Raw genomic sequence first — 27,923 nt, forward strand, 5'->3', positions numbered from 1 at the left:
AGGATGCATCTCTATGGAAATACTGTGGTTCTGCCCTTTAGCTGCTCACCGGGAAGTGAAAAGAATATGCACACAGCATTTATCTATTAGGTAATTATGCTCACGTTTGCGGCAGTCCTCTCCAGTCAAGTTGAATGGGCACTTGCAGTAGAAGCCACTGGTAAGGTCGATGCATGTGGCGCTCGGTGGGCATGAGGATGGCGTGCAGTCCTGTACATCAGACTCACAGTGGGGCCCTGTGAAGCCTGGTGCACAGATGCATTGGACTGAATTGCCGACTTCATTGCATGTGGCACCATTACGGCAGACATCGGAGCAGGCTTTATGTTCATACTGGCAGCCATCACCGCTGTAACCCGGTGGGCACGTGCAGTTGAGGCCGCTACCATAGTCACGACAGGTCCCACCATGGGTGCACGGGTTTCCAATACACCGCTGCGGTGATGTCTGACAGCGTTTCCCATCTGTTCCCGATGGGCAACTGCAATTGAAAAAGAACAAGCAATACATATTTAGACATAATATTGGTATGCCTTAATACAATTTATATAATAAACAAGAAAAGTTTTTAGCGCCAGATGCAGTTGGGCCCACCTAATTGTGCATATCTGAAAGGCAGTGCAAATAATATTCACCACATCAATGGGTGAGTCTTCTGCAGAAAAATGTGAAGAAAATGAATAATACTTACACACAGAAGTAGTCCTCGAACAGGTCTATGCAGCGTGCATCATTCAAGCAGGGGTCTGAAGCACAGCCTCCAACATCAATTTCGCAGCGTTCACCTGTCCAGCCAGGTGGACAGAAACACTTGAAGCCATTGATTGCATCCGTGCACTTGCCATCATTCAAGCAGGGATTGGATTCACATTCATTAATGTTGACCTGTAAGGCATTTGCAAGATATTTTTCAACAAGTTAAGTACATGAGAATGTGCTTCATACATCAGGTGCAATGCTAGGAAAGGTACAGAAGTAGACCGCATGAAAAAATAAAGGGAGGCGTGTTAGTCTGCACTTGTTCTGTGGCCGAGTGATCTAAGGCATGAGAAAGCGGCTGAGTTGTGTCAGCCAAAACAGTGCATTTAATCAAGCTCATGACAAACATATTATGTAATAGGCCTATAGGCAGAGCATTTATTATTTTTTGCTCACCACAAAGAATGCGCTACTTTTTGTTCTCAGATGTAGGCAGCGCAAACAAGAGTGCTAGCTTTGACAGTGTTGTACCTGATGTATGAAACAGAGTGTAGTTCTGCAGATATTTGAACATGCTCCTTTTCTTTAAGTCTGTGTATGTGCGGTGCCAAATTGCGTTGGTCACAAAAATTAGTCTTGAACAGAAACCACAAAGGAAAGCATTCTCTGCAGAAGAACTGCTTTTTCGTTTTTAGCTCTAAGACTGTACACATCTTTGGGTTCTAAGTTAAATGCTTGAAACTTTTATTCCTTGAGAACCATTTGTTGGCTCACATGATCTGCCCAAAAAAAGGAGGAAAGATCACACCACTTTGCATACCTCACATAGCTCCCCTGTATAGCCTGGATTGCAGATGCACTTATAAGCATTGTCACTGTCCACACACCGCTCGGTTCCTGTAGGGTAACAAGGACTACTGATACATTCATCCACTTCTGCCTCACACTGAAGACCAACATAACCTGGTCTGCACTGGCAGATGAAGCCTTCAATCTGAAAAGAAAAAAACATTATTACTTTTGACGGCAGAAGGTCAATATTCATGGTGTAGCACTGTGAAGAAATTTACATGAAACTGAATTTTTATAAAATTTCTGATTATCAGTTTATGTCCTTGGTTTTTCATATCTGCCATGTATAAAAACATGCATCACACGCCCATAAGCACCTCACTTCTAATTTCTCAAAAATACTCTTTTTAAGCAACGATTTTCGATAATTCACTACGCAGTTGATGGAGTGAGCACCGAGACTAATTGAGGTACATCAGCACACTTCTCATAAGCTATGAAGGTAAATTCTATGTAATGACTGCACATCAGTGGTTGCAGTTAGTTACTCATACTATTTGTTTTACTTGTTCATCACAGGACTTTTCTCACAAATCCAAGGCCCACCTGGTCAAAGCAAGTTCCACCATTCTGGCAAGGAGACGATTCACAGTCATCGATAGTGTGCTGGCATTTGGATCCAGTATAGCCAGTGTCGCACTGGCAGCGGAACTCATTGATGCCATCAATGCAGACACCATTGTTGACGCAAGGATTGGAGCGGCAATCATCAATGTTGCGCTCACAAGTCTGTCCCTCCCAGCCTGGATGGCATATGCACTCGCTGTAGAAAAGGCGGTCAATGCATGTGCCATGTACACACGGGTCAACATTGCACAGCTCCACTTTTTGGTGGCACCTCTTTCCCGTGAAGCCAGCAGGACAGTCACAGACGAAGTCATTGACCAGGTCAGTGCAGTTGGCTCCCAGAAGGCACGGATTCTCTGCACAGTCATCTGAGAAGAAAAAAATTGGGGGAACTTATCACTCTCTTCCCCTTTCTTCACACATGCTGAAACATTCAAGCATTCCTTTCCTACATCTAGTTAGTGTGAGCAATTCAAAGGTAATAACTGTCGATAACTTTCAGAGATGCAGAGAACTGCTCGCACATGTGATTTGTTTTGACCAGTTCTGGCAGCAACAATGCACCATGCAGTTCCATCCAGAGAGCTGATGCCATATTCCAGAAAGTGCACAATGGTTCATGCTGCCGTAAAAAAGAAACAAGCAAGTCATGCTGCACACAATAAGGCTACATGAAATTTTGAACAGTGCAGTAGGCATACAAATGGTCTTACACCTGCCTTTCCATTGCTGCCTTCTGGAGTTCTGTCTGAATGCAGCAGCAAATGGCACACACAATTCCGTACTCACCAATATTAATCTGGCAAGTGGGGCCGCTCCAACCAAGAGGGCACTGGCACTTGTAACGTCCCTGCTGCAAAGGCACACAGAGGCCTCCATTGGCACAGGGGCTGTCACCAACTGTGCAGGGATTCACGGTAATGTTGCATGTGGGGCCCTCGTAACCCGATCGGCAGAGGCAGTTCACAGTGCCCTGGCCTGGCAGGTCCTGGCACATTGCACGGTCTGGACACGTATTGTTGAGACAGTCGCTCTGCTCTTCCTGGCATTGCAAGCCGGTGTAACCTGGATGTCAGCCATACAAGCGCAGTAAGTAATGTAACACTACAGGAAGCTTTCCTCTGACATTTTCTAATGAAGCACCAGGATATTTTTTAGAATACATTTGCACTAGGTTATCTCGCTTGTTGCATTGTGCTTGCTTTCGTATTTGCACTTTATTTTCAGGCATTTGGTACTGCAACATGTGTTTCTTCTAGTTTTTTTTTTATTATTATTATTAATTTGATGTGTCGTTTCTCTTAATGCATATTCCACACCCTGCTAAAATCCTGTTTCTGGGATTTCAGTGCCTACAAATAAATAATTAAATAGTAGGCAAGTGGTAGTTTATCTGTATGGCATTATAGACAGTGAATGCCCCATAGCATGATGCAAACAAAAGCCCCTAGTTTTATTTTGTACACCACCTGTTGATGAGTGACTGGAATGCTTACATGATAAATCCCTTCACTCATGGAGCTTCTACTTTCTCACTGCTGACCTCTAGATGTCTCAGGCTTAAGAAATAAACATAAGTGTGGTATAGTGTGCTGGTTTTAATGTCCTAAAGCTGCACATAGCCTATGAGAGATGCCACAGGGAAGGGTTCCAGATTAATTCAAATGCCTGAGGTTTTTTAATATTCCCTCACGTCACCCAGTAAAAGAAATGATAGCAGATACTTTTCCATCAGGTATCAAAATATAATGGAAGGCAAGCAAAGCAGAAAAGGCACTTTTGCTTGCCTAGAGCAGTCTAGAGTAGGAGTCTAGTCACTGTTAAGATACGTATTTACTCACATAATAATAGCACTTTTTTTTTCAAAAAATTGACGCAAATTTAGGGGTGCGATCATTATGCGGGGTGAATTTTATACAAAAATTTTTTGAGTGAAAAATCGCAAAACAGTCAGAAACCCCAAATCCATCATGTTAAACATCACTTGCATTCTAGGCAGTGCAATATTCACCAATAGTGCACCCTCTTGGGGCACTTGTGAGAGCTGAACTCAAGTTCAGGCACTGTCTGTTGCCATGCCACGATCTATGAATCTTCACCTTGGCTTTTCTAGCTATCTGTTGTTCTTGGTTTGCACTCTTTTGACCTCTACGAATACCCTGATATGGATTACAATGTTTCACAAAGTTTCCCAAGGTTTTGCAGTAGGCTTTGTAATTCACAAGTTGGATCTGTGATATTTTCCATACCTTCCGCCTTTCATGACTACCAATTGGCAGTTTCCTTAAGCAGAGTTAAAAGTGGCCACGCATATTTCTTATTTTTCAGAGTGATCTTCAACATCTGGCATTATTGTGTAGGAGGATCAAACTTTATCATCAATGCCATCAATACTTTGAAGGTTGCCAAGAGCAAACCATTATTTCTCAATCATCAATTGCTTAATAACTTCAGCTGAGATGTACAGTTCTTCTAAACGAGCGTCATTTAACTGCATCTGAATATGAACCAGGGGTAACTCAACACTCTATGTCTTTTGAACAGGCAGAAGTTCTAGGAAGCTTAATTAGCTTAAATTAGCTTCAGCTGGTGCAAAGATGGCATTAACAATTTTACAGAGTAACTGTAGCTGAAACTTTAAAACATCAAAAAAAAAATAACAGCGAGTATAATAAATTCATAAAACTTGTCCCTCATGCTTATGCTACACTACGATAAGCAAGCACCCATACTTACATCCAGCTGCTCATTACCAATAGATGATGTATCGTTTAGATGTATTTGTACATGATATAACGCTGCATTGGTACAGTCAGTGTCAAACTTGTATAGAGTGCTTGACCAGTGTGCAGCTGACTACACACAGCAGCTAATTGTTTTCAGATTACGTGCTTATGCCTGCCTGGCTTCCAAGTGACATGGCTCAGCTTTTTTGCAAGTGTTGCATTTAGAATTATGACTGGTTTGGTTTGGTTTATGGGGTTTAACGTCCCAAAGCGACTAAGGCTATGAGAGACGCCGTAGTGGAGGGCTCCGGAAATTTCGACCACCTGGGGTTCTCTGCACGTGCACTGACGTCGCACAGTACACGGGCCTCTAGAATTTATCCTCCATCGAAATTCGACTGCCGCGGCCGGGATCGAACCCGCGTCTTTCGGGTCAGCAGCCGTGCACCGTAACCACTGAGCCACCACGGCGGCAGAATTTATGACAACTGCAACTGCAGCTAGGTGCTGCTTTGTTTGCAGAGCAGCATGCCACTCGAGCATGTTACACAAGTCTGATGCTAACTGTTCAGTACATGAAGACACACCTCTGCGCCGTGTATGGCCAGAGTGTTGACATTTGCATTCTTTAAAATGTTAAACTGTGCTCAAACAATCATTGCTGCATAAAGAGTCATGCCCACCTGGAGGACATTTGCATTTGTATCCCTGTGGCTGATCCACACAGGTTCCCCCATTGTAGCACGGTGTGCTGTCACACTCATTCATGTCAGTTTCGCAGAACTGTCCTGTGAAGCCTGCTGGACAGTAGCAAACAGCCTCATGGTTCTGGGCCACACATAAGCCGCCATTCTGGCAGATGCTTGGGTTGCAGTGCACTGAAAAAAAAAGAAAGAAAATGAGGAGGCAACATTTGGAGTGTAAAAACAGCACAATGGATGAGGACTGATGGAGTGACTACACACTGTGCGAACTAGCATTCCAGTTGCAAACTAACCAGCTCACCCTAATGCAAACGGAGAACCATCTGGGCTCTTTACTTTTGACAAAGGCTGTACATCCAGGAGAGACAAGCAGCTGCTATCCCCCTATATGCCTCAGTTTTGCGCATTCTGTTCAGGACAAGTAAAAATATTCACAATAACAATTTTTTCAGAGATTTTGCTCTGCAACTTTTTGTTGGATGTGCTGTGGTTTTTCAAGCTTAAATCTTATCATAATTTTAATGGTTAAAATGAATCTGTTGTGTAACAGGAAATAAAAAGAACTTGTAGTTGCTTCACCTCAAGATGCACTGTGTTAATATCAGCTTGTTTTGGGACACAGTCCTTTTTTTAAGGTTGGCCTGCTTAAGGAGGACTCTTAGACATTCTTCAGGTTTCATAAAATTTTTGCATGTTACATTTTTGCCTGCTGAAACATGGCTTTCACTTTTGCAGAGTGTAAGTTCGTACACGCTATGTTTGCCATGTTTCGCACTGCCTGGAATCATTTACCAGATTGTTCTGACCCACAAACAAGGAAGAAATGTGCCACATTTACTTTTCTGCATGTCTTGGGTGCATTCAAATCATCTAGTATTTTTTTTACAGTGTACGAAGGTCCTTTGGCTTTTCATTTTTTAGTCATATGTACTAGTATGGAGGGCACAGGCCTCCAATGTGCCTGACTGGAAATGAATGCTGATATCTCTGTTTTTAGTCAGTGGCTCCACACCACACTTGTGGAGGTCTCATCTGCTGTCAGCTAAGATAGAGAAATGATTTGACCATTGGCACACATAGCATGGGTGCCTGTAAATTGTTTTTTGTGTGTCCTGGAGACATTTGTTTCTGATAGTACATTGCAATAGTCTTGGGCTGGTACAGGTATACTACTGGAAAATAACTGAAGGTGTGAGTAGCTATATGTAGTCTGCACATACCAGGTGAGCAGGCCTCAGGACTGAGGGCCCCTGGCCTGGCTGTCTTCTGATTGGGGGCACACTTGATGCAACTGGTCTGGCCATCCTGGGGCTGATAGAAGTTGATGGGACATGGTGAGCAGGGTTCCAGTCCTGTTTCAGAGTATGTGCCTGGAGGGCAGCGTGCTGTAAAAAGCAAATATCAAATCACAGATTAGCAACATATTAAGCAAGCTAATTAGCGCATGCTGCCAGTCAAGTTGCACTAAGTACAGAAGTCGCTGTCAAGTTATGCTACAGTATACGACTTTGTATTAATTCATACCCTTTTTTGAGGGCATGCAGAAATATTTATTGCTAAGTTTTCTTACTTACAGACAGATAGAAAAGCACAAATGAATTATATGCAGCTGTTTTTAAAAATGCTTGCTTCACTACACAAGTTTGAAGGCCAATATTTGAAGTTTTAAGATAAAGAAAACAGCAGTTAGTGCTTGAATATACAATATCAGTAACTGCTTTCGAGATTTATTTTTAAAGATACAAAAATTAAGAACGTTTTTTCTCAGCTACAGGATGAAATATATGTAAAAGCTCACGTTTGCATGACTTCAGAGAGTCGGCTCCAGGTGTGTAAGTGAAGGTATTGGCCGGGCACCGCTGGCATTCCTTGAAGCCATCAATAGGAGGCGTGCCAGCAAAGGTATTTGATGGACATTGTAAGCAAGGCACCAAACCCGTTGGAGAGTATGTTCCAAACCCACAAACAGCTGCAAAGAGCAGTAACATGTATGCATTACAAATTGTGTGTTCCATGCTTGTTTAAAATACTTCTGCTTATTTGTTTGCACATATCATATTTATATCAGCAGTACAAAGCTACATATAATATAATTAACTAGCAGCACAGAAAAAATCATTTCCACTACTGTACGGCATGCCATATCTACAATTACTATATAATGTGCATTTAAAATTACAGTGAATTTAAATGGTGGAATAAAGTGCACATGAAGCTGTGATAAAATCAGTGCTGCTTTTATTTCCTCTGCAGCTCAATGCTGACTTTCCTCTGGGTGGGGTGTGCGTAGTCAGCTAGACCACAGGCAACTTACGAATGCACTCAGTGAGGCTCTTGCTGCCTTCGTCACGAGTGTGTGTTCCCACAGGACAGCGTTTGCAGGAAGACTGCCGTGTCAAGTCTTGGTAGAAACCCCTGCTGCAGAAGGTGCACCTCTCATCCTTGGAGGCAAACGTTCCTGCAGGGCAGTGCACTGCACGCCCAAAGGAAGGAGAGTTGGGGTGTGGGACAGGAACAAGGCACAGCAAATGTTTCAAGTTTGGTGCAGAAGTTAGAATACAAGAGTTATTTTTTGCAACTGCTGCTGAGGAAATGATTGCTGAAATGGTAAAAGAAGTTTTACTTTTGAGGCCTTTAGGTACCATCAATGCACTAGGAAAAATTACACAGATATGGAGGCTGAGAAGCTGGTTCATAGGGTTTTAACCTTAGGAGCCACAGTTTAGTGACTGTAATTGACACTTTAGCACTATTTAGAATGAGTAAAGATTCTGAGTAAACACTGGTGAAATATCAGGCCTTGAAGTTATGATTTTGGATAGCTAAGTCGTAGTACAGGGACCTGGTTAAAGATGACTGAAATGAATTAGTATTCAGTCATGCATTAAAAATACCATGACAAGTGGAATGATGCTCTGAAGAAAACTCAGTATAGCCTGTGTATTTAAAATTTGGTGTATGACACATAGTTTTAAATATATACTATCACAAAAACAGTGCCATCATATGTAGATGTTCAGTTGCTCCTTTGCCTTTTTTATATGCAGAGTGCATAAGGGCTGACATTAAAGTGGGTAAGGTTAATGAAAAGGAATTTTAATCTATCAAGTGCTGTCTTCTCAAAAAATTTAATGTGATCCTTAAAATAACCTGTTATATAAACAGTAAAGAAGGATAGGGAATTGAGGGGCTCACAACACACATGTGAAGAAAGCCAACAACCACTGAAATCAAGTGTTGAGCCACAGAAGGTGCTGGCAGACTGCAGGCACAATTCTCAGAGTATAGCCAATAGTAATCTGCATATGAGGATTTCCCATTGATCAACATCACAAATAAAAAATAGAAACATTCCCCAATGCATTCCTTGGTTTCAGTGGCTGTTAGCTTTCTTTATTTATGTCTATTACGAAAATACTCACATCACTCTGAAAGTAATTTAAAATGAAGTAAGCTGGACTTATTCCTTCTTTTTCAATTTTCATAATGTAAACAGTAAATTAATGTGATTCCAGGTGAGCATCAACTGGATTAACTGATTTACAGAGAAATTTTTAGGTCCAGGCGCAGCCAGAATAATAAAACCACACTTCTGTGTTTAAACTTTTGTAACACACAGCGTAAAGAAAGTATGAAGTTTTCTCACTTTAAAAGCAAGCACATTAGTGGCATTTACCAGCATGTGTATTATGTATGTCCTAATTTTTGCAAGGTAAAGTGATAGAGGAGTTTGATCATCAAAGCATGTCTCATATCATATGGCTGCGACTGTAAAATTGGTTTCTGCATACCTTGACTACACTAATCCTGAAACTGCATCATAAAACCCCTGGACTTCTGGGTTCCACTTACTACAGCTATATAAACTAGTTCTGAATAATGTGCCTGCACTAAGGTCAATGTTTTGCAAGTAAGTTTTAAATAAAAAATTTGAAGGCGGACAAGTACAAAACAAAAACCAAATAAGCTAGCATGGAACAGTAAATGGAAGTCGGACTCACAGCAGCGAGGCACTTGTCCATTGACATCCTGGTTGAGAACTTCCCCTGCCTCACAGTTGAATCCCCTGTCGACTGTTGAGCGGATGGCCTGGATAGTGGGACACTGGCCTCCCACATTCTGAGCACTGATGTTGAGAATGGGCTCAATGACTGCAGATGTGCTCGGTACACTTAGGTCAAAGATGAGCCCCAGGGTTGAGCCACACAGGTCATACAGAAGGCGCTGGCGGACTACAGGCACAATTCTCAGTGTGTAGCCAATGGTAATCTGCATATGTGAAACAGAAAAACGCTGTTTAACATTCACAGTGGAATACAATGCAAAGAACCCTTATATATTCTCCCGGGGCTGGTGCTCAAGAAACATCTCTGTTTCTAACCTATTTTATCGCCAGACATAAGCATTACAATATTTAAAAAACCTCGCACTGCTGCTTGTTATTCTTCCAGCATCACTGTGAAGCAAACAGCACTAAGTAAGATGACGCAAAGAAGTGTTGGGCAATAATGATTAGGCCTTGACATCATGAGCTGCGTGAAAATTTTGAGAATTGTCGTTTATGGTGAAGAGAAATTTTTGTCTCATCATCACAGCTCTACACTAAATCAACATTGCTGACTTAGTGGTGGCTCTTAATGGCATTTAAGAGATTTTCTGGGTGACTCAGAGGTATCGTATATGAACCATAAACAGTATTCTACTTTGCTTTTGGCAAGATGATACTGACAGCATGTACCTCATTTTCTCCTCGTGTCCTGATGCTAGTGTTGTGGAAAGAGATGTCCATCTGAACATTTATGGCAGAGCAGCGGTCTGAAAGGAGCTTGTTGAGGGAGCTGTAGTACGTAGACACGTAGCTGACGTAGTGGTTCAGGCAGACTGCAGACAATGCACCACCTGCTCTGTACTCCACCGAAGCTATCACATCATAGGCTGCCTGGTTGGTGTCTGGACAGAGAAGAGAACAGAGTTTGCACATCCGACCTGGGGTGGAATTACTTGTAATTACATTTGTCAAGGCTCTTTCCTGCACGCACTTTTACAGTACCTCGATTTGTAGCACTTAGGTGTTTGCAGCAGTCTAATGGGGTGCAGGACTGCAACACCACTGTCAGTGCAAACATGTTGTCTTGAAATGACAATACGGGTAGTATAAGGCAAATAACAGCACCGCATTGTGACAGCAGAATTTGTGCATCAAGCTGATATGCAAAAATTACTATTTGAAACAGGTTGGGCCACATCCCCATACCACAAGTCATTGCTGGAATTTTATCCTAAAAATCCAGCAGCAATTTGTACAAGGGATTGCATTCCAGCATTACATATACATGCAACACTCATTTACTCACTGCTTTTATACATCCCATGAACTGTGAGTGTTGGCAGTGAATTACTGATAAGCAAAGTTGATAAAATAAATTCTGGCACCATCTTTATAATGTGCATCACAGGCATAACTGACTAGATTTAACTGCAAATCTTTGTCACTTGAACGACGTCACTGCTGCATAAATGGCAAAAAGAAAGCCTCAGAATTGAACCATTTTACCACAGCAGTGAGCAAATATCACATTCCTTTAATGTTGTTGGATGCCACATAGCTTTGCTCAGTGTTGGCACATGCATGTGCAATGCCATGGCCCCAAACAACTTTTGCACAAACCATTTTGGTTTTAACGACATTCGATAATATAGTATGTCTTCTGTAAACAACTATTCAGGCTATTTGTAGTGAAACATTACTGCACTGAGCTCTGAAAATTAGATAGAACGATAGAATGGACACCTTAAAATCAGAAGACAGCATTTACATGTACATTTTTTTTTCAAAGTATGACAAGGAAATGAGTAACTGTCAACAGAAGAATACAGAAACATGTTTGAGCATTTAATGATTCAATAAGATTATGATTTAAGGGCATGTGAACTGCAAGTGGAACACACATGTGCACAGTGGCAAAGAGCAACCTTGCACTGCTATAGAATGTATTCTCATGAAAGTTAGCTGTGACCCAGTGGACAAGTTGGTGTTCACAAGGACATTACTTCATGTTTCCAAAGAAATGAAGACAATTTTCTGAAAGTTCATGTGCTGTGTTGTAAGACCTGAAGTTTCAGTGCACATTACCTTCTGGCACGCAGTCTGGAATAATGGAGCTTGGCTTCCATTGTTCCTTGTTGGCACATTCATATGTTTTAGCTTGCTCCCCATCTGTGAACTTGAATCCACTGTTGCATGTGGCCAGGCATCGGTAGCCAGTGTTCTCTTCATTAGGCAAGCAGTTGACAACTCCATTTGCGGGTGGAGCAAGAGACCAAGCCACACAGGTGGTTGCTTGCACTGATACCTGTTCATTGAGTAGTAGACATAGGCAGGATAGTTTTACGTTTTGTCATTTGCTGCAATACAAACTGACTGAATGTAATACCGAAGGTAGAAGAAGCTGCAAAATTATGCTATAGAAAAAACTCATTCAAAACTCAAGTAATAACTTAGTTTACTTCTGGCCCAGCTCTTATTTTACTAGAAATAAGCTAACTTCTTCATGTTTAGCTTTAGAGCCCAGATAATAAATTTCACCAACCTGAAAGTAGCAAAAAGCTTGGTTTCCAAATCGGTCTGTGCCAGTGACTGTGACATTCCTGTAGCCTCCAATGGGTATCACAGCACTTTCAGGTGTCAGTGTTATTTCCACATTTCCAGACTTGTCAGTGGCATTGATAAATCGCCGTGTTTCGTTGAAATTTACCAAGTAGCTCTCCTGACGTTCAGTCAGTTCAACAACATAAGACTGTGGACATGTTAGTGACGGTGGCGTATAGTCTACAAAAAGAGTCAGGAAAACAACAAAGAAAATTAACACGACTACTCCAATTGTATTTCCATCTGTTAACCAGCATGATGCTTACCTCAACAACTTCAAAATCAATGCTTTCTAGGTCAGAAAAAGTTAACAAGCTTTTGTGATTACAAGATAATGCAAAATTATTCCATGCAGCCTGTGAATCCCTAAACTGCACTATGCCTGATAGACTGAACCGTTTATTAGTACCAAATATGATAGACAAGGATGAGAGCATAGGACATCCCACATTTTTCTCCTTAAATACTGAATCAACCCTGTAAAACAAACTCGCAAAACAACAAACACAGTCACATGTCAGCTGCATGAAAACACTCAGGCCTTAGCTCAAGGTTAGAAAATGTCAGAAAATTTCTGAGCAAGCATTCATTCATTTTGAATGGTACGACAAAACAGCGCTGACGGACGGGATGGAAGAAGAAGAGACAGACTGTGTGCCTGTCTCTTCTTCTTCTTTCTTCTCCCACCCCCCTGTACACATGCCACTACAAACAAAGGCCTTGTCATTTACAAGGCTAGGGCCCACATACCTGGCACTGTAATGTTTATTGTGCACACAGCTATGTTGCCATTGAAGTCATAAGCAGTGTATTCGACAACTGTGTCCTCGAATACAACTGCAGGAGGCTTGAAGCCCACAGGCCGAACTTCGAAGCGTGCAATGCGTCCAGAATTGTCAACAGCATGTGGCACAGAGAAGTTGACTGGAACATGGCCAGACGGCGTACGCTCCAAGACCAGTGGGTGTGAGGGACAGTTGATAAATGCTGGGGGTTCCCGATCTGCAAGTTCATGCAACCAAGGTAGAGTATGTGGTTATATTAATGCATAATTTGCAATTTGCTGCAACCATGCAAGTTCATTTTAGGTGTAATATGAAACATTTATAACTTAAAAAAAAAAAAATAGTATCACTGTAATAACAATACATAGAGCCTCACTTCACAAGCCAGCATTTACCTATTCTGTTACAGGCAATGTAGGTAAAGGCATTAGATTAATTCATATTACGTGAGGCTCTTTAGCATGGTCCAAAGTACAAGTAATTGTGACTATTTCATGTTTGTACATCATCAAGATGCACTTGACCTTTTTGTTTGGAATCACCAGAGCAACATTCCAGCTGCTATCCCAATATTTGTGGTTAACTCAGCATGTGCAAAAAAGCACTATTTCTTATTTAGTGCTCTGCAACAGATGTCTATGCAAAATGACTATATTTTTGTCCACCATTTTTGTTGGTGACTGGAAAAACTCACCAACACAGAAGGAGTAGCCATTGTCATAACCAAGCAAAACTTCTTCTTCAGTGTCTTCACAGCCCATAAGTTCAAACTTGAGGCAAGGGTTCTTGTTGTATGATACGATGCCCAGAATCACATACCGAGCACGTACACTCAGTGGCAATGGGATCACGGTCAGCTCCCCATAGTTCTTGGAATCCCTGCTTGTCAGGTTGAAATTCTAGAAATTGCACAGAATTGCAACATTGTACAAACAAAATCTTCAAACAGTAGCGCATCTGACTTGGCAGAACAACTAATATTAGTCTCAGTTATTTATCTTTTTTTCTCTGAATATAGCTACATGCAATTTTGTTTTGTTTTGTTTTGCCATGAAATAACTCATGGGCACATTACCAGTAAAAAGTAGCAGTGTTGCAGTTAGAGGTTTGTTATCAGACGAGAAAAGTACCTCTACCACAGCTAAAAAATGTCAACAAATAGCTTGTTATGGTAGCTTTTAACAAGATATGATTACTGGCTTAATAAGCATTTATACACAAAAAAAAAAGTGTGGGCTGTGAGGCACATCATAGCGGATGGCTGTAGATTAGTTTTGACTACCCAGCGTTCTAGTAACATGCATTGAAATCTCAATGCACAAGTGCTCTTGTATTTTACTTCCATAAAAATGTGGCCTTTTCCAGGATAAAACTACATTTTTGTGCTCAGTAGTGGAACACTTAGTTACCAAGCCATAGCAGCAGCAGTGCAGTGTGTTCTTTTGCATCATTCTTGCTGAACAAAGCTTTGTGAATGCTGTGCAGTGTTCAGCTTGAAATGCAAATAGACATAATGCATGTCAACCAGTTGAAAAAATCTGCACTGCACCAAACAGGTTGTTTCTGAACTGTCTGCTTGGTGGCTCTGTCAGAGAGACATTAAATTTTTTAAATGCTAGCGAATGGCTGATTTATGTGTGGTACAAAGGGATATCATGAGTGCAATGCAGGTGCTTCACATCACCGTTGTTACCAGACTGTTGCATGGCAACATTGGAAGAACTGCAAAGAACACCCCAACAAGCTTTTCTTTGTTGTTTGTTTGTGTTTTGATCAGGTAGCCCTAGACAAGACGTCCAGCTTAAAAAAGCTGCTTCACACTTGTGCTGGCATGTGTCTGTATGCAAGTCACGTGACAATCGTGAGGCCATCAGTTCTGTATATATTTGGCTGCAATAAACTGAGGGGTGTCTTTCATTCTGGGCTTGCGCATGGACCACATTGCTCGTCGATGCTTCCCTGATAGCGTCGGCATTCCATTACGATGCTCAACACTGATAGCAGCCGGACGCCACTACGAGAACACTATGCATCGAGTATGTTGAAACAGGTATCACTAGATTGATATATTGACACGGCAGAAAGGTAAATGTGAAAAATTATTTTTGAGCTGTAGGTAACTTTATTTTCACACATCTTGATTTGGCTACATTTGTTCTGAGATAGTATTTGAGTTGCCTCTACTGTAAAGATATTTCTCATTCTTCAGCTCCTGTGGGTCACTGGAATAACACACTAGTGAAGCATCATCAGAAGCGCTGCACACCACTTCTGCCACCTCAGTCACAGCATTTCTGCTGCCCATAGCTTGAAAGGGTGTCTGAAGACATTTAGAAATGTCCTATTTGCAATATGTAATGCTTCTTAGTTTACTTCTGCACCCATAAACTGTATCGCATGCTTTTTGATTTCTGGAGGCCCATGCATCCATTAGCCTCACAACTGCAGCTGCTTGTGTCCTTCCCACACAGTCGTCAAGGCTAGTTATCACTGCAAAATCTCTTGCTAATAAAAAAGGTTCAAGGAAAACAACTCATGTTAAACCTAATTTTGTATGCATAAGAAATTGCCAACTGCTCTCATACTGTTCAGCACGACTCGTAATTTGGCTTAATGGGAACCTTCTGTGTGTTCAATCATTTCTCAAGTTGTTTGTAAAGCTGCCTGACAGCCTTTGCCACTTCATTCAGTTTAAAATTAAAATACACTTACAGGAAAGTAGACCACAAAGTTTTCGTTTTCTCTCGTCTTGTAGAAGAAACGCAGCTCTGTTGGCCGACCAACAACATCATTTGTCACAACACCCTTGACCAAAAGAGCCTTGATGTGGTAAATCTTGCGCATATCAACTGTCACATATGTGAAGGCTTCCTGCTGGCCACACCAACCTGTGGCACTGTTGAGGCGAATATTCTAAAAGGGGAGAGGAAAACAAGTCACTTCATAATATGTTGCCAACATTCATGTTGCCCGATGACAAATGGTAATCCAAGAAATATGACTGCTAATGTAGGCTGAATGCAGATATACTGACAGGTGCACTTCAGAGGCTAAGTGACCAAACAAACTGGCAATTCTAATTGTTCCATTATAACTTTGCGTGAATAAAGATTTGACTGTGCTTTGAGCAGGCCTTAAATGTCCTGCTCGGGAGAAAACATTGTAATCCTTGGCTGCAGTCACTGCACTGAACAAATTCAATAATAAATAATTGCATACAAAACTGACAAATGTAATGTTAACACGTTTTGACTACTGCAATATATAAGAACTGCCAGTTCCATTTGATAGTACTATTGTCACTGTCGCTTTCAATAAATCAATATTGCGCACCTTTTAGAAAAAGAAAAAAAAAATCAGGCAATGCCTTACCTTTGGTTCATAGTTGCTCCTATGTGAAGTGGCATTGATGGCACTGTCTGGTATGGCACCAGACGTTAATCCAAGCGCCCGCACAACTTTACATTCAGCATCTGAGGAAAATGAAAGTTTCAGCTAAAGGCACTTTTACACCTCACTCAGCCAGTGATTATTTTATCTGCATGTCTTACTTTAAGTTTAGATGAAAATTTGGACCAGCCCACTTGAGTTCCAAGTGAAATAAAATAGAGAAAGCTTACTAGCTGGAAGTTCGTACATGCATGAATGAAGTAGTCATGTGTCATGTAGAGCTAATGTTATTCCAAATGCTCTTTTTTTTTACTAGAGTATGAAGCAGCAAAGGGACCATGTTTCTTCTGTTTGAAATTCTAGGGTGCAGACAGTTTTCATTCAGGGTTTTCATTCTATTTGCAGCTTTAAATGCATGCAGAATAGACACTGTCTTATCATTTCAGTGCTGGTGAGCCCAACTCTGAGACAGACACATTATTTTGCTGTCACCGCTTACGTGCATTCAAGTGCCATTAAGACTGAGCATATCACTCACTCTTCACACAAGTGATGGGGTCAGTAGTGTACGGTACATAGCCTGGCCGGTCACAGGCAAACACCACCTCTGAACCTTGCTCAAAGCTGGTAGCAATCTGGTAGCCATCCGGAGGGCGACCAGGGTCTTCACAAACTGGCCCTGCAGAACAAGATAGCGTCCAAAAAGGAATCACTACACAGTGATTGGCTGTGCCATCACACACTTCCACTAAAAGAAAAATTAATGATGTAACTTGCTCTTTTAATTTACTTTTCTCAGCTGTACACATTTTTCACCATCATACAGCAATAGCAAAGGCTGTCTTTATCAAATGCACCAAAACTATAAATGTGCGTGCCTTCACATCGCAGGTCTCCAAAGTCCCAAGTCCCATCCTCTTGACAGCGGATGACGTTGTCGTTTAGTTTGCTCTTGCCCACAAGTGTGAACGTGTCTTCACAGCCAAAGAAAAAGCTCGCACGATATTTTGTGTCCACGTGGAATCCATATGTAGCACCAATTGTGTCTGGTGGAGGCCCGCAGTCAGTTCCTGTTAAAAAAGGGAGTTGGTGATCACAAAAACAGGACAAAGCATTAGTTTAAACACTAGGGTTCACTTCTAAATGTTGGTCTTACAAATAAAAATAAAACATACACTGAACCCAAAAAGTATGAACTAAAATATTTCATTGTGGGTCACCAATAAGAAATTCTTTAAATGACCAAATTAAACATCCTTGCAGTAAACATAAGCAATATGATCGCTGCCAGCTCTGGCAAGCTTAGCTTTTTTTACAGCATTACTTAGCTGCTCGGAAGTGAGGTGTGACATGCTTGAGGTATCATGATGAAAAACCTTTAAGTGAACTCAAGATAAGCCACACTGCAGACTACTATTTTTAGTTCATTAAAGTCAAGTACAGAGCTTAATATCTGTCAAAACTTCAGTTTGCTTTCATTAGACCTAGTCTACAAATGAGCTGCCTTGCAAACTGCCTGCATTACTGAGCTAATGAAAGTATGCCAGCAAATGGAGGCCCTAGAATCTTGCAAATGAGCCAAGGTGAAGCTATATAACTTCAACTAGGTGCTATATAACATACTGAAAGTATTTGTATCTTACTGCGGCACTCAGGAGATGCGCCTGATAACCAGTAATCAGGCTTGCCGTCGGTTGGATTGTAAACACATTGCCTAAACCCAGCTGTGGCAGTCTCTCTCAATGGTCTTCCAACTTCGTTGCAGGAAACTGTTACATTCTTTTGAAACACCAGGTGGTCAGATGCAGCATTTGACCGCACGGCCAGTCCTTGCGTTGCATCATCGTCCAGGACAGGGCAGGTGGCAACTGAAATTTTGTCATATTAGTGGTGTTAATACTGTTGCATTCAAATTGACAAATACTGGTGAAGTGATTGCAAAGACAAGGAGCATTACCTTGGTAAAAAGAAAATCGATATTTTCATTAATTCACTTCTATAATTGTAAGACATGAAAGCATGCACTAGATAAGAGCAGCATCGAATAAAAGATGTTTCAGCAAAAGAAAACCCTGTGAGGTTGAATGTGCAAAGTCTGATGTATCCAACTGGTGGTTGCAATCCCCTGTATTTCTGCACATTTGTGACCAATGTGATGACAAAATTCTTACCAATTGTATTTTTCACAACTGTTGTAACAGACAGTTTAATATGTTGCTATGAATCACAAATCAGGGCCACACCTCTTTACTCTGAGCTTCAGAAAGAAGCGTTTGCATGTTTCATGCATTTTCAGCAGATATTGAATTGCTGCTTTTTTTCACATGCTGATGAAAAAAAACACTATGCACTTTATGTGTGGCCAGGGTGCATCAGGAGCTTTATACACACCACAAAGTTCAGTGTGCAAGACAACTATCAAAAGTGCTCCCACCATGCCTCTCTTTGTATTTTGTCAATACACATCAATCGTACTCCAGGAAAAATATGTAGCATAACACACCACAATTTTGACATGAAGTTGCAAATTGAACCTACACTTTTTTGTTTCACAGCATTCATTGACAGTGTGATGTCTAGATAATGGTACAACACTCAAATTTATGAACCTTACTGAAGGAAGAACAAATGCATCCACATCACTGTCATGTTTCGCACGGCTTACAGGGTTAGCCTAATGCAATTTGTTTGTTGCAGAGGGTAAGTGGTAGTGCAAGAGTGATATAAAACATGAAATAATCAATAAATAAAGGATGACGATGATTGTGGTGGTTATGATGATGATGACGACGACGACAACGGTGGCGATGATGATGACGATGATGATGATACAATGCCAGGAAACAAGAACAGTCATGGTCAAAAGTATTCGGCCACATGGTTTGCTTTTGAGCTGCATAGTGGAGCACTCACGGCACCCTCAAAGACCAAAGGGCCCTGAAAGGCTAGTGCAACGGTTCTTATCGTCTTACTGAAGTTTACAGCTTAACGGCTGCCTTGAATGCTTCACTACACAGATGAAAACAAGCTCTGTGGTCTGAAGACTTTTGATGGGGGATATATAATGTGATCATATTGTAAGAGTCTGTAGACAAAGTAAAGACATTGGTGAAAATATATCCTGCTGTAGCTTAAATCCGTCATATGCCATAATGTATTTGTCGGCCATGGCCTCTCTGGCACCAGTCAGCAATCTATAGGATATGCGAGGCTTACTCTCATACTCTTCAGTCCTTGCACTGCTGTGCAATCATCCATAGTAGCCTCTGTTCATCTATAAAAGCTTGTGGCCTTTTTTTTTGCCGCAAGATCAGTACCAGTGTCACAATGCAAAAACGCCTGCATCAATCTGTCTGTCTGTAACCTCAGACACTAAAGACTCCACTCTACAGAGGCACCACCCACCAGCCATCTCCCCACCACACACGCCTATCTAGAAGGCTGCCCACTCGCCCACCACCACCGTCGATCTATCGCCCTACCCCACCTAGCCACCCACATTTACCTTCACCTTCCTAAAGCTCCACCAACCCACCTAACTCCACCCACTAGAAGCCCACACAGCAGCAGAGTGAAAAAGCGATGGTAAAAACTTGGGGGCCTTCTTTACCCCTATTCTTGAAGAAGCATTAAGTTGCCTGATATAGCATCTACGATGAATGTCTAATGTTCTTGCAATTTTCTCGTTGAAACTCAGACTGGAACCTGTTCCACTGCCTTTATATGGTACACATGAGTCATCACCTTCTGGAATGTTCCAGTGGCTTCAATTGGATTATCTATGGCAGAGTGGTGCAGCGGTTAAACTACTCACTTATTCATGTTGAAATTAGATGCAGATGGCATACGACCATCTAGCTTTTTCAATATAAGTTTGCATGATGTACTTGCCTGATTCGATCAGAATTAATATATCCACGTCATCTGCAGCATCAGACCGAATATAAGCAGCTTTTGCATAACCGATACCGGTGACGCCGTCTGGTGCCTACTGCTTGTTTTGGGTGACCAATGCTGCAGACGCAGATTTATAATTAATTCTGATCGAATAAGACAAGTACACCGTCCAAACCTGGCACTGAAACAGAAAGACTATCATATGTCATCTCTGCGTCACATTTCAGGAAGACTAACGTATGCCATTACTACATCAAATTTCAGCACGAAAAAGCGGGCTGTTTAAGTTAGAGAAGCATTTTACGGTGCATTTTTAATGTTGCAACAGTCAGTATTTGAAACCGTAAAAGAAAAATGCAGCTACTATGTGAGCTGATATCACACCTTGATGATTAGGTTTACTTTTCTCAGTGGGCTCCCTTGGATCCGTACATGAAATCAACAATTATATGCTTACTCTGGCAGGTGGGCACAGTGCCATTCCAGTTGCCTCCACTTGTGCACGTGAGAGTTGTAGTTCCCAGCATGACATAGCCAAAATTGCACTGGAAGTGCACAGTGTCTCCGAAGTGGTAAATGGACTTCGTTGACAGAAGCTGACCATTTTCAGGGCTCTCCAGTGGGGAGCACATTTTTGCTGCATCAAGAAGTCAGTGTCAGTTTATGATTTTGTAAATGTTTTAGATTTTTAATTTCTGTTTTCATAAACATGGCAACTCTCTACGCATCATTCTAAAAATGAAGCAAGTTTATATGTCCATTTTCTCTTAGAGGCAGCTTTAGTAAAGCCAGCTATTTTTGTTGCTAGGAAGCTTTATGAGTTTCCTTTTGGAAGCTGAAATAATCATGTTGAAGGCACACTTACGAACGCAGGTCTTGTTGATGCGATACATGTCACCATCCCTAGTTCCAGTCTCACTAGGCAAAATGTTGAAGCCGTTTGTGCCATTGGATGTGTACAAATCATAGCCAACATTGCAGAGACAATTGAAGCCACCTGGACTGTTTATGCATCGCTGATCACATCCACCATTCTTGTGCACACATTCATTGACATCTGAAAGATGAGAAGTACCAAATAACTTAATAATGTGCTTTTTTCCATCTCATGAAAGAGGCTTCTGCTATTCAGACCCTTAGCTTCTACTTTATGCTTGGGCAATTTATGCATCATTTCATGCAATGTTTATTGGCATGCAGTGGTGCCAAGTAATAGAGTGCTCAGCAAGCTTCATATTGTTCTGTACATTTGGAAATTACCAAGCTTTAATGAATCTGACATTGGCTATTCACCTTTTTTTTTGCATTCAGACACATTCGAACAACCTATAACACATGTCCACACTTTTCTATAGGGAAAGAAGCTTTTTGATTCAAACTTGAAATGCTGATCAACAAATCAATCAAACTGGAGAGAATCGCTGACGGGCAGGAAACAAGAGCTAGTGGTCGTGTTGAAGACGCTGACATAGAAATTTTGTCAATTTTGTGTGGTCTGTGCTAAATGGGCACTTCCCCAGCATGCCGCACCTATTGCCAAGCATAAAAGTAAAGCAATACCAGTGAAGTACGGGAAGGCCTGAAAGGACTGAAAGGAGATGTTACTGAGAAGGAAAAGGCAGGTCAATTTTACAACCATACATTAGAACAATTTATTTGGCCAGAGCATCTACTGTCAAATAATTGGCTACTGTGATTGGTCAGTGCACATGCCCAGAAGAGTCGCATTTGATGCTTATGGGCAACCATATTTGAAAATTTTGCCCCTGATTAGCTGTACCAAGCTCTGGAGTGCACAGTGCCATAGAATCTTAGATATACATTAATGGTGGTTCCAGTGATGATGTGTGTGAACCACGACAGAGTGTGATGAAATGGAAGCTGCACATCAAACATGTCGACCTGGCTTTATTTTTCAAACTGCACTGCAATACCCCTTGTGCACATATCACTTGTGAGCACAAGTACAGAACACCATAGCAAAATATTTGGAGAAAATAAATGTTTAATTCAATCAGAATTCAATCAGCCAAAAATTTTGAACACATCTTGTAACTGGAACTAACTTTTCATGTCTCGATTATGTTGAAATAATGAAGTCAACTGTACTTTAATAAAATGCATCCGTGTTTTTTTTTTAATTTAATATAACACACTGTACGCTACACATATCAAATAAGCACAACTCCACTTTTTTTTTATCTCTCTTCCTTATAATGAGTCATGATAAATTTTATTTTCATTGTTTTTCCAGACTGAGTATATTTCCCTAGCCGCAAAGAAGTGCAAGAGTGCAAGAAACAAAGCAAGGCAAAGCATGAAAGAGTCCACATGTTTTTATTACCTTTCTCACTGCATAGTATAGCATGCACAGCTTACCAAGGCAGTCTTGACGAGAGCAGCCCATGAGCTCTAGTCTCATGCAAGGGGCACCCACATATTCCACAATGAGCACACGTACATAGCGAGCCTCAAATGGAAGGGGCAAATTGACCACAGCCAGGCCAGAGCCTCCATTGGGGGTAAGGCGAAACTCAAGTGCCTGCAAAGGAGACACCAAATTATTGCTTATTCCCTTGAAGTGAGCCACAATCAAAACCTGTTGCTTTTTTAACGGAGTGTTTTGCATCAGCAACAACTCTTATAAAAGCCACAGCTATACTGAATATAATTTTGCACTTGTAAAAAAAAAACTAGATGTACAACTTGAGAGATGGCTATGGCAAGAGCAGTGCTGACTTGCAAAAAAAAAAAAAGTAGTCATTTACTAATCGTCCGAACATTCATTGACCTTTGTTTGAACACTAGATATAGAATATATGATATGCATTTGATACCTTGTTGGTTTAATGCTCTAAATAACAAAAGGTGCACCAATAGCTGGAGAGGAACATAATCACGTTGTTGGCAACTGCAGTCTTCTCCAAATTTACTGCGCCTGCACCTTGTCGGTGCCCACAGTATTTTACAGATCATTCCGTCATATCAGTTCATTATGTGCAAAGCAGTATTGCATAGCTAAAAATGATGCAGTCCTTTGAGCATTCACAAAATCTTAATTTAGTGTGAAATAGGTACTAACCACAAATGTATACTTTAATGGGTCAAGAAACGAAGCCAATTTCTGTAGCAGTAAAGTACATGAAAGAAGAAATAAAAAAAAGGCTTTTGTCTCCTATAGTGATGAAACTATTTTGTAAAAGTGATGGACTTGTGTCATACAAGGACGAGAACAATGAGAATTTCAAGATTTCAATGAAATGTGGAAGATTTGGAAAAATGAATGGTGTGTGTAATTACCATTTTTAAACCATTAATATCAAATAAAAATTTTAATATTGTTACACCGAGGATAGTTTTATCATTTGCAGAAAAACACCTGTCTTTTGAGACGACAAACAATGACTACAGCTAGTTTGGCAGTTATGGGGCTTATTATTTCTAAACACCAAAACTGCATGTTAAATATAAAGAATTCAGAAGTGATTCAAGCCTAGATATCAAACCACAACTCCTGAACTAGCTCACTTTGCGCAAACATGAGCATTACTGAATGTGCAAACAGAGCAAGGCAAGTATATAACAACAAAAGTGCCTACCTTTCCTGTAGGGTCAGCAAAATCCCTGAAGATGTCAGTCAGGTCATCAGTGTACTGGATGCGCACACTGAGAGGGAATGCCTGGGAGCCATCATCACGAACCACAGTCTGTGTTCTGAAGCCTCGTACCACTGTGGGCGCACTTAGGTCGACCTGGACCCAGTTCTCGCCCGAGCGGGGAATGTTGCCACACCATCCGCGAGGGCCATCCAGTCGCACATTCTGGGTGGGATATGAAATCGCACTGCTCTACACGGTGTTTCCGGGTATAAGGTATAGCTGCATTTCTTTTTGACTGGGTAGGAATTTGGATATTCACATGTGGTGAACAAATTCACAATACATGGCTAGGGGTTTATTCCTTTTTTTTCTTATTCACACCCTCCTCTTTCAAAATGCTTTTGTGACTGGACCTATTAGGTGTGCATCATGCTCGAATGGCATCATATGGCCTGGTATATATTAGTACTCTCCTCACATATGACAGATGCATTCTTGGAAGTTTGTTTAGACCAGATTATTATGCAAGTTTTTTTGCTGCTCACACATACATTTTTATGGTATCCTCCTTCTGTACCAGAAACCTTGATGCTTGTGTCAGGGATGGCTCCATTACTCAGCCCCAGATCACCAACTGGCCTGCAGTCTGCACATACGGAAGATAATTGCCTTGTGATGAGAAAAAAAGTAGTTTGTTGCACAGAAATGTGAAACACAACATAAATTAATAAAAAAAATAACAATGCTATGAATATTTACCTGTACCTGTTCTATCTACTTTTTCCAACAAATAAAACTCAACTTGTATTAAATACAACAGGTTAGGGCCAGGGGTCTAAATTTTCATCATAACTTTAATGCCATAATAATTAAGCACTGCTGCCATATAAATTAATTAACTTGCTGTTTTTAGCCTTTGCAACTGTCACTGCCCAGCCAAAAGAAAAAAAGAGAGTTCATCATTATGGTGGTACTACCCATGATCTGAAATAACACATTATGGTGGTCCTATCCATTATCTGAAATAACACACTTTCACTTTTTTTTTTTTTTTTTCAAGTGGTGTAAATGACAGCCAGTGATAAATACTTATACATCAGCCACAAGCATTGACCAACGCACCTAGGTTGGGCTCGAAACCTTTCTTGCATTTGCAGAAGAAGCCTCCAGCAGTGTTGGTGCAGATAGTTGATGCTGAATCACAGGCTGATGATGATGCACACTCATTTATGTCTGAAAATATTCAAATGTTGAACCAAAGTTTCCATCAGCAATTGAAAATATCAAATTCAAACCAACCTCATATATCTATAGAGCACGCACTTCAGGTTAAAATGTGCTAAGTCACAACAGGATGTCCTTCGTATGTCTGATAAATATGCATTAATAGATACCCATATGGCATTTCTGATGAATATGCTGAGAACATCCTGAGGCTGCTGTTCACACATTTTCCTACATATATGAATAATATGAGTGCATTCTGAAGAAAATGCTTAATTGGAGAAATTCTGGCAATGCAAATATCACTTAAAAATTAAGCCCTTGCCACTTCTAGATCTTAAGAAAAGTAAGTTATTAAGGAACTTCAAACTTTTTGCCATCCCTTGGTTGAAAAAAATGAAGGTGATACTACCTGTACCCTGCCTGGTGTTTATGTGCATACCTGATGTCTATGCGTCCTCAAGAATGTACTTGTATGTGTAGGTATATCTGTGTGAAGAAACTATTTCTTTGTTGCCACATGGCATCCAAATGCTCAAAACCCATTTCATGCTGCCAAATGGACAACTCACAAACATTGACAGGAGTTATTTTTCAGAACATAATGGAACCCAACACACTTTCCGTGCCAATTTTTGGATTTTGAGAGGATATCCGGGTAACTGCAACAGAGTCACAGCTTATGCCTCCACTGAATGTTCTATGGTTCTATGTTCTATGTTCTATGGCTATAGTGTAACTGCAATTATAAATGGTCTAAATGTTTGTATTTGGTAAAATGAAACTATCACCCAGGATTGGCCCCTTCTAGGAAGCCTGTGTGCCATAATGAATTATACAGCATTACAAAGCAAAAAGCTAACATTTATTGCTTTCACTTATATTTGCTTACCTCGACATGTTGGTAGGTTGTTGAAAGTCTGGTTAGGTCCACAAGTGACAACATGGCTTCCTTCAAGCCGGTAACCCTTGTGGCACTGTATCTTTGCTTCATCCTCAAAGTAATAAGTTCTCCGTGAGTCTAACACAAATCCATTCTTGATATCTGGCAGGTCTAAGCACTGAGCTCCTGCAGTAATACAACCAAAGTGCGTAAGGACCCAGAAACACATTCAGATGGTGTTGTACATAATATATTTGCAACAAAACGTGGTACACTTAGAGGACTAAGAGAAAAAAAAAGCCAGCTCAAATCCTGCAGATGCTTTTTCGAACGGTAATATACTACTTATATTTGATATGTGTACTTAAAGATTGTTTTAGGTATTGAACCTTTTACACTTGGTTACTTTACAAAATTCGAAAAGTACAGCTGTATTCGACAAGCAACACAAGAATGTCTGGATTATTTCTGCATCTAGCATGAACTATAACAATCTTTATGTCACGCCCTCCTCATGTAACTGAATGGAAATTGTATTTTTTGTCATTTTAACCTTGTTTTGTCATCTTCACATTTTGTGGTCTAAGCAGGATGGGCAAAATGCAAACAAGCAACATTCATATTGCCCTTGAATACAATTTCAAATAACATATAGTGGGAGGCCACAACAGAAGAGCACACATTATGCACATCACTGCACAAATGAAAATGAAGGCCCTTATGCAGTCGGCAAACCACGGTGTGTAAGCCATGACTTGTCCTTGTAATTCTGTATTTCTCCAGCACTACTAACCAGAACGGGAGTGGAAGTTCTTCACATAGTCAAGTTTTAGCTTCACCAGTCCCTTTTTAAATGGAGACTAAAAAATATAGCTAAGATTATGGAACTGCAATACCCCACGATTCACATGGCAGTGTTGCAAGTTCTGCATGCCAAAACTGGAATAGTATTAAGAGGAAAAGAGTGAATAGTAAGCTTCATCTTACGCTTGCAGGTTGGTGGTGCTGCTGACCACTGGCCATCACTCTTGCAGACAACAACAGGGTAGCCAGTGCGGATATATCCTGGCTCACACTCAAAGCGCACCACAGTCCCATAGTTCTTGCCTCCACCGTTGAGTATGGTGTGCACCGTGTGTGGCACTTCGGGCAGAGGAGGACATGATGAGGCCAAGCATGTGGGAAGGTTCACCCAGCTGCCTTCTTCATTGCACCGAATAGTTTGTGTGGGGAAGCCACCCGTAAAGGCAAAGCCGGCGTAGCATTGGTAGGTGGCTTGGCCACGATATGTCACATTCGTTGCTGCCACAGCAAAGCCACTGTCAATTTGTGGTACAGCTCCACAGTAGCGTTCTGGTAAAAAAAAAAGAAACAGAAAAAGGGGGCAGTGGGGTCACTGTTTTGTATCTAAGGCAGCAAAGGTTGGAGCTTGGGCAACACTTCCTGCCTGAACTTGCATTTCAGCATTCTGTTCCCTTGCATACTCTCTTCCTTCAACATGAGTGACCTTTAAACTAACTGTGCCATTGATTTGCAGGTTATGTCTGAATTCTTTTACTTAGCCGCCGCGGTGGCTCAGTGGTTATGGTGCTCGACTGCTGACCCAAAAGACGCGGGTTCAATCCCAGCCGCGGCGGTTGAATTTCTGTGGAGGCGAAATTCTAGAGGCCCGTCTACTGTGCAATGTCAGTGCACGTTAAAGAACCCCAGGTGGTCGAAATTTCCGGAGCCCTTCACTACGGCGTCTCTCATAGCCTCAGTCGCTTTGGGACGTTAAACCACATAAATCAACCAACCAATTCTTTTATTAGTTACACTAGAGGTCAAAGGCAGACTAAAAAATAACACAGGGGCAAAACTTACATAACCTTAATTATCACATCTGCTTTAAAGAAACCATAGTAGCCATTAGTCATGGCACGGCTAATATTCTTATTATGGTTTACTT

General features: G+C 41.1%; 1 protein-coding gene across 3 annotated transcripts in view; it reads right to left on the reverse strand.

Moving 5' to 3' along the window:
• uif (sushi, von Willebrand factor type A, EGF and pentraxin domain-containing protein uif) overlaps positions 1-27,923 on the reverse strand; it is a 135,411-nt gene that overhangs the window by 29,153 nt on the left and 78,335 nt on the right. For all 3 annotated transcript variants that reach the window (XM_089582118.1, XM_089582119.1, XM_089582120.1), the window contains 28 exons: positions 26,963-27,328; positions 25,985-26,161; positions 24,991-25,101; positions 24,420-24,514; positions 23,869-24,090; positions 22,649-22,811; positions 21,135-21,326; positions 20,727-20,906; positions 18,016-18,240; positions 17,251-17,442; positions 16,911-17,051; positions 16,355-16,455; positions 15,695-15,895; positions 13,677-13,881; positions 12,948-13,199; positions 12,139-12,377; positions 11,682-11,901; positions 10,287-10,498; positions 9,550-9,817; positions 7,863-8,021; positions 7,347-7,517; positions 6,769-6,933; positions 5,528-5,722; positions 2,908-3,183; positions 2,098-2,486; positions 1,520-1,693; positions 692-885; positions 105-481 (listed from right to left, as the gene is read on the reverse strand). In XM_089582118.1, the coding sequence (XP_089438244.1) occupies positions 105-481; positions 692-885; positions 1,520-1,693; positions 2,098-2,486; positions 2,908-3,183; positions 5,528-5,722; positions 6,769-6,933; positions 7,347-7,517; positions 7,863-8,021; positions 9,550-9,817; positions 10,287-10,498; positions 11,682-11,901; positions 12,139-12,377; positions 12,948-13,199; positions 13,677-13,881; positions 15,695-15,895; positions 16,355-16,455; positions 16,911-17,051; positions 17,251-17,442; positions 18,016-18,240; positions 20,727-20,906; positions 21,135-21,326; positions 22,649-22,811; positions 23,869-24,090; positions 24,420-24,514; positions 24,991-25,101; positions 25,985-26,161; positions 26,963-27,328 (5,862 nt within the window). The remainder of the gene's footprint in view (positions 1-104; positions 482-691; positions 886-1,519; positions 1,694-2,097; positions 2,487-2,907; positions 3,184-5,527; positions 5,723-6,768; positions 6,934-7,346; positions 7,518-7,862; positions 8,022-9,549; positions 9,818-10,286; positions 10,499-11,681; positions 11,902-12,138; positions 12,378-12,947; positions 13,200-13,676; positions 13,882-15,694; positions 15,896-16,354; positions 16,456-16,910; positions 17,052-17,250; positions 17,443-18,015; positions 18,241-20,726; positions 20,907-21,134; positions 21,327-22,648; positions 22,812-23,868; positions 24,091-24,419; positions 24,515-24,990; positions 25,102-25,984; positions 26,162-26,962; positions 27,329-27,923) is intronic.

This window comes from Amblyomma mixtum, chromosome 3 (assembly GCF_055824585.1).
Source record: "Amblyomma mixtum isolate Tamu chromosome 3, ASM5582458v1, whole genome shotgun sequence".
NCBI classification, from domain to species: domain Eukaryota; kingdom Metazoa; phylum Arthropoda; class Arachnida; order Ixodida; family Ixodidae; genus Amblyomma; species Amblyomma mixtum.